The 12,147-nt window shown below is 41.0% G+C and overlaps 1 protein-coding gene across 2 annotated transcripts in view; it reads right to left on the reverse strand.

Annotated features, from left to right (window-relative positions):
* Nucleotides 1-8,620: 8,620 nt before the first annotated feature.
* Nucleotides 8,621-12,147, reverse strand: part of ANKDD1A (ankyrin repeat and death domain containing 1A) — a 41,187-nt gene continuing 37,660 nt past the window's right edge. For both annotated transcript variants that reach the window (XM_075276173.1, XM_075276174.1), the window contains 6 exons: nt 12,029-12,127; nt 11,781-11,879; nt 11,601-11,696; nt 11,308-11,509; nt 10,194-10,325; nt 8,621-9,915 (listed from right to left, as the gene is read on the reverse strand). In XM_075276173.1, the coding sequence (XP_075132274.1) occupies nt 9,854-9,915; nt 10,194-10,325; nt 11,308-11,509; nt 11,601-11,696; nt 11,781-11,879; nt 12,029-12,127 (690 nt within the window). In that variant the 3' untranslated portion in view covers nt 8,621-9,853. The remainder of the gene's footprint in view (nt 9,916-10,193; nt 10,326-11,307; nt 11,510-11,600; nt 11,697-11,780; nt 11,880-12,028; nt 12,128-12,147) is intronic.

Below are 12,147 nucleotides of genomic sequence, written 5' to 3' on the forward strand. Positions count from 1 at the left end.
CTTTCCTGATGTCACAGGTAACGCTGGGTTCACACCTGCGTTTGGCTTCTCCGTTGTATGGTTTCCGTCTTCTGCATGGCAGAAGACGGAAACCATAGACTGGGTCCGGCCGTGAGCGGAGGTGAGCGTTTTGCGCTCTACGCCGCGAAACCGGATTTTTTTATCCGGACACAGAGTACTGCATGTCCGACTCTGTGTCCGGATTATAAAACCCGGTTTCGCGGCGGAGAGCGCAAAACGCTCACTGCCGCGCACGGCCGGACAGCTTTCTCACCCATTCAAATGAATGGGTGAGAAAGTCTCCTGCAGGTTTCCGTATCCTGCCTCTGTTTTAGGCAGGAAACGGAAACCTAAGTACGGAGACCGGGCCGCAGATGTGAACGAGCCCTTATGTGAATTACCTGTGCTATGGGGGCTGACATGAGAATGATCTGTTCAATATGTCTGTAACCGACCTAAACAAGCATATAACTGGTGTCAAATCTGTTCTGATAGTGTGCGCCCCTCCTTTTAAGAATCTTTCCCCAGCTTGCTTTCTGTTTTTCGGTTTCTATGACATAACAGAAATCCTGATGCAGATGTGAATCCTGCCTTAATTGCCTTTTATCTAATAAGCAGTTGATGGTAATTTAATACAGATGGTACATACAAAATCAAGTTTGTCCTTACGACCATTTCTGGAATACCGCCATAGAGACTGGTTAGTATCTGCTGCTTATAATGGCTGCACAAGCCAATATTGTAGCAACTGTAAGAATCAACAGCGAGCCAGATGTTGCTGTCTGTTATGTAAAGGATTACAGTGAAAGTAATTACACAGGCCAATATACTGAATGGAACATTTTACTGTGTATTAATGGTAGTGATTGACACGAACAAACAAGATCTGGAGCCAGGGGACGATTTATGACAATGCTGATCCATCACCAATAATATCTAGGAAATGACCGTGGGGAAAAAAAGTGTAGTATGCCATGTGAGAGGTGATCGGAAAGGGATCAGAATCTTACCTCTAGTCATCACATAACATCGCCTATTGCACCTACTTCACAGGGGCCCTTCAAATAAAGGGGGTCTGCAATCTTTTGATGATTATTTGGGGGCCAAATGTTGCCGAGCACAATGTGTGCGATTCTGATGCGCTTCTCAAATAATCTAAAACATAACTTTTAATATAACTTATTAAAAAACTGGCCTATAAAATTGTAGCACACAGTGCAAAATGACTTCAACAATCTAGGCAACAATTAGTAACTTTTGTATCGCCTTTCCATATAGTCATTTGCAACATAATATCCCTGTGCAGCTAACACTATTTATGTTGAAAGCCACACAACAACAATAACCCCTTGGTGTCTGGGTTATAATCATGCAGGGGAGATATTTAGTCAGGTAGCAAATGTTTCTCCCTATGCAGCTAACAAAAGATCTGTTGCGAGCCACACATACAGTCCTATGAAAAAGTTTGGGCACCCCTATTAATCTTAATCATTTTTAGTTCTAAATATTTTGGTGTTTGCAGCAGCCATTTCAGTTTGATATATCTAATAACTGATGGACACAGTAATATTTCTGGATTGAAATGAGGTTTATTGTACTAACAGAAAATGTGCAATATGCATTAAACCAAAATTTGACTGGTGCAAAAGTATAGGCACCTCAACAGAAAAGTGACATTAATATTTAGTAGATCCTCCTTTTGCAAAGATAACAGCCTCTAGTCGCTTCCTGTAGCTTTTAATCAGTTCCTGGATCCTGGATGAAGGTATTTTGGACCATTCCTCTTTACAAAACAATTCAAGTTCAGTTAAGTTTGATGGTCGCCGAGCATCAAATCATCCCACAGATGTTCAATGATATTCAGGTCTGGGGACTGGGATGGCCATTCCAGAACATTGTAATTGTTCCTCTGCATGAATGCCTGAGTCGATTTGGAGCAGTGTTTGGACATTGTATTGCTGAAATATCCATCCCCGGCGTAACTTCAACTTCGTCACTGATTCTTGAACATTATTCTCAGGAATCTGCTGATACTGAGTGGAATCCATGCGACCCTCAACTTTAACAAGATTCCCGGTGCCGGCATTGGCCATAAAGCCCCAAAGCATGATGGAACCTCCACCAAATTTTACAGTGGGTAGCATGTGTTTTTCTTGGAATGCTGTTTTTTTTGGACACCATGCATAACGCCTTTTTGTATGACCAAACAACTCAATCTTTGTTTCATCAGTCCACAGGACCTTCTTCCAAAATGATGCTGGCTTGTCCAAATGTGCTTTTGTTTGTGGTGTGCTTGCAAAACGGCTTCTTTCTCATCACTCTCCCGTACAGCTTTTCCTTGTGCAAAGTGCGCTGTATTGTTGACCGATTCACAGTGACACCATCTGCAGCAAGATGATGCTGCAGCTCTTCGGAGGTGGTCTGTGGATTGACCTTGACTGTTCTCACCATTCTTCTTCTCTGCCTTTCTGATATTTTTCTTGGCCTGCCACTTCTGGGCTTAACAAGAACTGTCCCTGTGGTCTTCCATTTCCTTACTATGTTCCTCACAGTGGAAACTGACAGGTTAAATCTCTGAGACAACTTTTTGTATCCTTCCCCTGAACAACTATGTTGAACAATCTTTGTTTTCAGATCATTTGAGAGCGGGTTGTCCATGCTCGGTGACCATCAAACTTAACTGAACTTGAATTGTTTTGTAAAGAGGAATGGTCCAAAATACCTTCATCCAGGATCCAGGAACTGATTAAAAGCTACAGGAAGCGACTAGAGGCTGTTATCTCTGCAAAAGGAGGATGTACTAAATATTAATGTCACTTTTCTGTTGAGGTGCCCATACTTTTGCACTGGTCAAATTTTGGTTTAATGCATATTGCACATTTTCTGTTAGTACAATAAACCTCATTTCAATCCTGAAATATTACTGTGTCCATCAGTTATTAGATATATTAAACTGAAATGACTGCTGCAAACACCAAAATATTTAGAACTAAAAATGATTAAGATTAATAGGGGTGCCCAAACTTTTTCATAGGACTGTATATTAAGCCCTTGATGTCTGGGTTATAATATATGTGTGGCTCGCAATAGATCTTTTGTTAGCTGCATAGGGAGAAACATTTGCTACCTGACTAAATATCTCCCCTGCATGATTATAACCCAGACACCAAGGGGTTATTGTTGTTGTGTGGCTTTCAACATAAATAGTGTTAGCTGCACAGGGATATTATGTTGCAAATGACTATATGGAAAGGCGATACAAAAGTTAAAAAAAAGTTACTAATTGTTGCCTAGATTGTTGAAGTCATTTTGCACTATGTGCTACAATTTTATAGGCCAGTTTTTTAATAACTTTTAATATAACTTATGTTTTAGATTTGCTCCTACAGTGATCTTTCAAAATGATTGAGTTAATTACCTGTCAGTGACTCGCTTCTCAAATAATGTCCGCTTCAGCCTAATGAAATCCGTAAATACCACTGGATATTAGAATAAGGATCATGGTAGAGGTAGACTTATCAGCGGTAACCATTCCCTTTTAAGTTTATTTCGGTTTACCTTTGTAGCAGTCTGAATATTAGAAGGTGGAATGTAGAATGTAGTCACTGACCTACTATTCTCACGTACTGATATGTAATATATGTCTATATATATATACACACAAATAACTACAACTTACCATGACTAAGTCCTATCACCTGGCTACATCTCCAGTGATTTCTTGGAACCATTGGCTTTCACAACCAGTAAACATAAAAAATGGCTGAAGCAGAATTCAGACAATACATAACGGACTGCACTTTATAGGACATAAGACACAAGTGGTTTCCAAGGTATGGTTTATTTAACAGAATGACACTGTACAGATAGAAAGTTCCTTTATGTCTTGGCAATTTAGCGTCACAATGATTAACCATCATCCCTCCAATGATGTACAGATACCCGTCATGTAATAAAGGAGTAATCTCTTGCATACAAAAAGGTGTGCATACACTGGAGAGGGCCCCGGTGCTGGTTAGTGCCCCCTATTCTATGACAGCAGCACGAGTGGTTATGTAATGTTATATGGCCCCTGCAGTGGGGCCGCACCAGGGACAGAACAGTCTAAGGCTCCATTTAGATCATGATTTATTTTTTTTTTATTTGTTTTTTTATATCTAACAGATGCAAAAAATGGACACAAACAGATGATCTAGTAGTATGGCCAATAGTTTGCGTCCGATTTTCTGGATCTGTTAAACAGATCTGCTAAACATAAAAATGTAATCTGAATGAAGCCAAAAGCCCCTTGCAGATGACTGTATGAAAAGTCATTGCGCTATCCGGGTTTTTCCCAAATAGCAAATTGTCCCATTCATTTCTATGGGCCCGTATGCGGGCTGACAGTCTGGGCAGCAAAATATAGAACTAGTCCTATTCCTGTCCTATTTTGCGGCCGTGATTCCGCAGCTCCTATTCATTGAATGAAAGGCTGCAAAAGCATGGCCAATGCACTGGCAGGAACATGGTCATGTGCAATGTACTTGGCGTTAGTTTTTCCTCTAGCAGCACCATGGTCATCGTCTATTTCATTAGTATATACTGTTTCTTCTTGGAGCTGATAGGAACATTGTGCTATAAATTGGAGAGTTTGTATACTGGGGCATTAACAGGTTATATCACAACATATATAAAAATACCTTTTTATTTCTTTCAAATTAGTGTTGTAGCATATAAAAAGAAAACAGTCGTGAAGATTATTTAGACACCAAGTATTCATGTTACATACTTGCGAACCTGCCAGGTGATTTTTGCTGTGTTATCTGATAGCAGAATATACTAGAGGAAGAGAAGGAGAGTTTGGTGATGTGTAAGTGTATATGACATCGGGAAAGAAACTCAGCTCTGTGATATATTTATTAGAGCTGGATTATTAAGTAAAAACACAGCGACCGACAGCGCGCCTTGTATCGGTTGGTATACAGAGGACTCTCAATCACAGTGCCTGTGGGGGATTAGCAGTACTCTTGTTGTCTCTTCTAGGAGTCCTGTCAAAATTTAATCCTCTTTTTAGGCTAAATACAAAATCTTCTATTTGCTTTACTTACTTTACTGTCCACTGTTCTGACAGCTGACCACATTGTGAACACAGTCTTACTCAGTGATCCAAATCACATCTAGTTCTATGTTACAAAGCTTCTCAGATAGGGCAGAGACATCACCTGACAGTTTCTAGCAGGGTGACATCTTACAATGCACCTTCCTTTTAGTTAAAATTGTACCCAGGCAGAAATAACCCCGCAGGGTAAGTCTATATTACACTCCATTGGGTAATCATTTATCAATCCTATATGGAGCACCTATAGTTCATTCATGGATTAAGTGTATTTTTAGAAAGGCGCCTTTGGAATCTGTCATATAACAAATCCGGCGCAAAGTTCTTATGGCACACTGCATAGATGAGCACAGCCTAGGGCATCTAGCACATGGCTGTATGTATATCATACAACATATACTGTAATATAATACAGAATTTGGTGCTGAATTTGAGGCAGATTCCAAATTCCATCTGAAAAAGCCTGAACTGACTTCAATTGGAGTCAGAAGCTGAATTCTTCCTGTAGCTGATTTTGATAGCTCATGGAAATAATAAATGTCACGCTCAATCTTAAGGCAGATTCCGCCAGATAACTCCCATTGAAGTGCATGGAAGACGGAATACCACCTGGCAGGTGTAGAATTTACAAATTCTGCTATAAAATTTGGTCAATCAGAAAAATTTAGCTTCAAATGTCTAAAACTGAATTTTTAAGCTAGGAAAAGTTATTCAGTATATGTGACTGATTTTGTACAACCTCTAACAAGTGACACGCTCTATAAGATACTGTGATATTCATGTATCCTCCCCTATATGGTATAGGAAAAACAGAAAGCCTAAGACTCTGCCATCCATACTGCACTAGTGTGTGAATCCAGAAAAATAATCAAAGGGAAATTAAAGGGATAGTCCAACACATATTTGTTATCATGGGTTATCAGTAAGAGATCAGTGGCGGGCCCAACACCCAGAACCACGTTGATCAGTTGTTTGAAAGGACTACAGCGCTCATAGGACCACCATGACCTCTTCACTGTTTACATTGCATGCCATCTGTGTCCTAGTGGCCAAGTGATGTAATTACAGCCTCAATTCACCAGAAGCAGGAGTGCACTGGGGACCTTTCATGTCTTCTAAGATAGGGTAGGTTATATACCGTGCACTTTCAGCTTTGCAGAAATCTGCCCCGATTATAGAGATATCCATGCCATTCGTTTTGGCTACCAATATCAGAGGCGCCGGTCTCACAGCCTAGAATCATTGGTGGTCAGTGAGGAACAATCCCCTCCACCATACAGAACTACAGAAGTGCACTGTCAGGGGGTTGTTTCTCACCACCCACCAATGACAGTACAGTGACATCTCTGGAACCGGGGCAGATACCTGCAAAACTGAAAATGCACTTAAGTCACTTAGCTTTGCATGGTATATAGTCACAGGATCACAGAGTGGCTGCACTACTGAGTGTTTATGGCAGGGTTACATTAAAAAATGACCACAAAAGCTGAATGAAGCAATGCAATGTATAACCTTACTACAGGAATCTACAGTATATACAAAATGCACGGCTATTTCTAGTGTGAATTTCATGTCATGTCACATTAGTTGTATGTAATCTTTGTAAAGCTGATGACAGAAAGTATATACAGAGAATGCATGTTCTGGAGTAAAACATCTGCCAGGATCCACTGAGCTCTGCTTATGAAGTATTTGCATAGCGTCAGCACAGAGTCAGGAGGCTCCGTCAAAGCACCATGTGATTTAGTAACATCTGGCAACTAAGGCTAAGTATTATTCAAGGCAGTTTGTACTCCTTTTGTTTGCAGTTACAAATACACTAGAAATGAGATTTTTTTTATTTTATTTTACAAAATAAATATAATTTCTGTAAACTTTGGAGTAAATATGTTGTATATTCAGAAAAAGGCAGCGACACAACTGCTCAAAAAGTTCCAGGTACATAGGATAGCGAGTAATATTCTGCACGTAATGCTGGAGTACATATGACAACATGGTTAATAAGAGGGCAGAATATCAATCCTGTAAATATGTTCATAAATAACTGCTATATAAGAATAAAGTCATTTTTTCTTGCGTATTTGTAATATAATACTTTCGACTCTCTTCATTTTCTTCTCGCTTCCCTGTGTATCATTTCTTACCACATACACTATTGTTAGGCTAAATATGGTCCGATTTTACATAAATGTAGGTATTCTCAGAGAAGAGAATTCCAGCCAATTCCCCTGGCCCTGTTTAGAACTTGTACAAAAGCCCAGCATGCATGTACATGAGGGGCCAGAAGGAATAGCTGTCCAACAGCTATTAAAGGTTTATGGCCACCTTTAGGCTAATTTCATAATACCATCACATTTTAATGGGGCATTCACACGATGTAACGCAGCACTGATTCATGCACGATAACTTGCGTAAGGATCAGCGCTGCAAAACAGAATCCCATTGATTTCAATGTGTTACGCGCGTTAAACGGAACCCATTGAAGTCAATGGGATTCTGTTTTGCAGCGCTGATCCTTATGCAAGTTAATGTGCAAGAATCAGTGCCGCGTTACATCGTGTGAATGCCCCCTAAGGCTGGGGTCCCACATGGCGTGAATGCAAATTGGAGCCCCATCCATACATTGCAGAAAAATACACGCAAGCGAACACACTGATTTTGAAAACCATTGTGGGTTTGGAAATCGCAGTATGTCACTTAAACCTATAGAAACGGCAGTGGTTTCCCTATAGGTATAATAGATGCAGAAAGTCCGCAAAGGTTCCCTTAAACTTTCTGTGAAAAGTGCTGAGGGAAAAACCACAATACATTATCATCACGGTTTTTCTCACAGCGTTTTTTTTTTTTTTTTTGCTGCGACCTGCTACCTGCAGCCTTAGCCTAAAGCTGTTTTAAGAGGATTAACTATTGATGTCCCTATCCTGATCCAAAGAATGAAAGGCCCTTGTCCATCAAGACACAATACCGTACAACCGTATAAATGGTTGTGCACTTGTGTAGACAGTGAAGGGCCCTTTCATTCTGATGAGGATAGGTCATGAACATCTGACTCAGTATTACTGCCACAAGACCCAAACGCCCTGGATCTACTGGACTTAGCACCCATAGTTTCAGCAGAACTGCAGGAAGTCCAGGACTCGTGGCCATTTTATGGACATTACAGGATGTATTGCAAATCTCTGAAACTGGACTAAAAGTAACATGCAGTACTTACAGTAAATGTCCACTCTGAGAACTATTATTGGTTCATCTTGTGTCTTATCTTTATAGTGGATGTGGCTGTATTTTATTTATAGACTGCTCTAAATCCCCTGCAAAGGTGTAGATTTAAAGGAACATCAGACATAGAAAATGCAGCCATGCTCCCCTCCTGCCCCTTACTCTCCTGTCTCTGGCTGCAAGGCAAACAGGTGAAGCAGGAGCCTCCCTGCTGTGTCCAGTCTACAGTAATACAAAAACATCCTCAAGCTCCATACCTGGTCTAAAGCAGATCAGCAAGAACTCAACCTGTGTTTACCCTTATTTTTTATTTCTAGATTTACTGTTCCTTTAAAATATAACATTCAGACTACCTGCAGCCACCACTAGAGGGAGCTGAGGAAATAAGTGCATGCTAATACATATTTAATCACTTATGATCCCTTTATACATTTGCAGGAGATCTGAAGCTCTGAACCAGAATAAAACACTCCAGAACCTATAAAGAATAATATATTAAGAAGTTCAATTCTGTGTTGTCACCTTAAAGGGAACCTTTACCCCAAGGCCGCAGGCCTTGCAAGTGCAAAGGAGGGAGGTCCTTCAAACCCTCCTCCCTGCATTAAAGTTGTAGCAGGCTCCGGTTGGATACTAAGTGGAGGAAGTTTGGAGGAACTCAATACAGAGAGCACTTCTGGATGAAGGACCACCCTCAGAGCACTTGCAGAACCTACAGTCCTGCTGCTACTTATATACCCAAAGATACATAACAACAGCTCTCCAGGGCTCCTACCTAGCACTGTCAACAATTCTGCATGTTTAAGAGTAACTTTACCTTAAATGTAACACACCCCATTCTCCATAATAAAGCCATTAATAGATACGCTTATTTAATTATCTACCTGCTGTAACTTAAAGGGGCCCGTCTGAAAGGTTTTTGGTTAGTTTCCTTAAGATCCTATGACCTTGCAAAAATGCTTTAATGCCTTATATAAAATGATTTTGTTTCTCTAATAAAAGGTTAAAAAGAACACTCGGTACAAAGAGCCTTAAATATATCAGAAATGTAGACAAATATCGTGGCACAGATAGGATGCAGTCATCTGCCGTCACTTTACACTTGCAGCTCGAGCATATAGAAAACACTCTGCACTAGAAAATCAGTCGCCTACTGGTCCCGTTCACACAGATGTGCTTTAAGTAGAAAAAACTTCATTCACCCAACGCATAGAAAATGTAATTACAAAATCCGAGCTTGGCGAGGGCGTCCGCTTTTAAGCCCCCGTATTGCACCACTGATGTGCTAAAGAGTTCACAAACTCTGCATATTTATATGAAATTGACCTGCAGCGTTGTCACACTTTAGAATAGCGCCCTATACCGCGCAGGCGCTCGCTACTTGTAGTGCACCCGGTATTCTGAGGTCGGATTTCTGAATGGCACAGCAGGAATTGTATTTGGATGTAGACTCAGCCCTTGATGTAATAGTGCTGTAGACCAAAGTGCAGACTCTACTGGAAGGCCTGTAATGTTGGTAGTGGAGTCATTCCCATACAATGGCTACATGGCTGCACACGTCTTTGGAGAAGAATCATCCGCATTTGCCTTTTTTCTGATACTTTCTGTGGAAGAATATGCAAGTTAATAAATCTAATAAAACTGATAGAATCATATAAAGCTGGACATAGGAAAGATTTGTTTAAAATATATCCCCAGGAATGATCTGTAATCTTCAACATTGCACTTGAATTGAATGTATTGTATACCCTTGCACTTCATGCACAGGTGAACTGAATTATTACAGTGAAATCTATGGGCTGACTGTTTACTTATATAAATATCTGTAACAAGTGCCTGGGGTCCATATGGAGAAGACAGGAAGACTCTAAAGTAACATTACCTGCTAGATCTCTCCTGCCTATACCAACAAGTCCTTCATACAATCCTTTCACTGGGTTTTCTCCAGCCATGACTATTCCATGCAACCAGATCAGCAGCATCCTGTGTCCATGGTCCCTGTAGCTTTTGCTCCCTAGGACAGAAAGGTTATGTTAGCTGCTATCGGTATCACAGGATGACATATATCCATCATTACTAGGGTTGAGCCAATCTTGAAATTTCAGTATCGTTTTTAAAATCCGATTTCCGATCATTTTCCATTTGAACCCGATCCCAATTCCGATTCCAATGCAAGTCAATGGGATTTTTTTTTTTAATAATCGAAGATCGGATTTTAAAAACGATCCTATTCACTACACGGCATGTAGTCCAAAAATTGTTTAAATTTTTGGACTCCACGCTGTGTAGTGATTAAAAAAAAAAATCTCCCGGCTACTTAGCCTCCCTGGTGTCTACTTACCTGCACAGATCTGCTGCTGCTCCCCGTTCTTGTCGGTCCGGTTCTCTCTCATTGACATGCCTTCAGAGCGCCGTGCACGCCTCCACCTCCCTAGGCTAGTGTTAGAGATGATGGGAGTAGGCGGGGCTTGTTGTGGCTTAGGAAAGTGTGGGCGGAGAGATGTGAGTGCATCACTCACGTCTCCCCTCCCAGCACACCCCCACACTCTCCTAAGCCACAAGTCCCGCCTTCTCCCAGCATCTCTAACAGAAGAGGAGCGAGAAGAACGGCCAGCGGCAGCACTTCTGTGCAGGTAAGTTGAGGGATGTTCGCGAGTAGATAGATACTATCTACTCTTCTGACTTACTGTATACTCAGGTCTGCTACATCTGAGATGTAGCAGAGTTGAGTATATGGTAAAACAGGGACAAAGCAGAAGAGTGGCAGGCTGCGGTAAATCCATAGGAATGAATGGCAGCTTCCATTCATTCCTATGGGTGCGTGCTATTCGAAACAGGAGTTATATAAATATTAAAAAAATAGCCTATATTTGCTGACGCAGTAATACTACTTTAAGTTTAATTTGCATTTACAATTTTAACATGCTTTAAATACTAAGTGTTTGCTTTGGTATTTTCTGTGCTACACCAGGCTGCATCAGGTGGAGGCGCTATACCTGTCCACTGCTGCTCTATAGCCCGGATATGTGCATCTGTGAATTTCCAGTACTGTGCCAACTTCTTCCACTCATTGGGTTTTAGGTATTTTGTTGCAAGCCTCCAGATAACTGAGCGGATATGCTGTGTCTCCAGGCGATGGTCTTGTCTGAAGGTCAAGTGTCTGGCCACCCAGGAGTCTGAATCACTGTTCAGATTGTCCTGTTATTAGAGAGAAGTCATGAATCCAATCTACAAAGAAACTGCTTCCACAGAGATCCCGCTATAAACATGACACATATCTCATTCATACCTTCTCCCATTTGTAAAATCGATCTGCCTTGATAATCATGTCTGCCAAGTTGATGTGATTCCCTCGAGCGGCCACATCAAGAGATGTCTTTCCTTGCTGGAGAGCAAAGCACAGTTGTTATAGGGCCACAGTTTTATATACAGTTCCAGCTACATGTAATACTAAAGATCTCAGCTCCACCTTGTCTTGTAACTTAAGATTCACTCCTGCAATGAGGATCATTTCTGCCATGTCCTGCCGCCCATGTTCTGCCGCTATATGGAGAGGTGTCTGCAGCCTCTGGAAAAACAGGAATACATATGGAACATTTCCTAGACATTGGCATTAGGATGGCAGGATCAGTAGACTTTTGCAAATAATATGTTAAGTTGTGTTTCCTCCTGGAAGTTCTACCCACTGACAAAATAAGTAACTTGTTAATTTCTTACGTAATCTACAATGTCCAGATCACACTCGCGGTCAATAAAAAGCTTCACCATGGAGGGAAAGTTCTGCAGGACAGATATATGCAGGGCCGTGGACTTTTGCTAGAAGAAGAAAAGTTTCT

This window comes from Leptodactylus fuscus, chromosome 5, assembly GCF_031893055.1.
Source record: "Leptodactylus fuscus isolate aLepFus1 chromosome 5, aLepFus1.hap2, whole genome shotgun sequence".
NCBI classification, from domain to species: Eukaryota; Metazoa; Chordata; class Amphibia; order Anura; family Leptodactylidae; genus Leptodactylus; species Leptodactylus fuscus.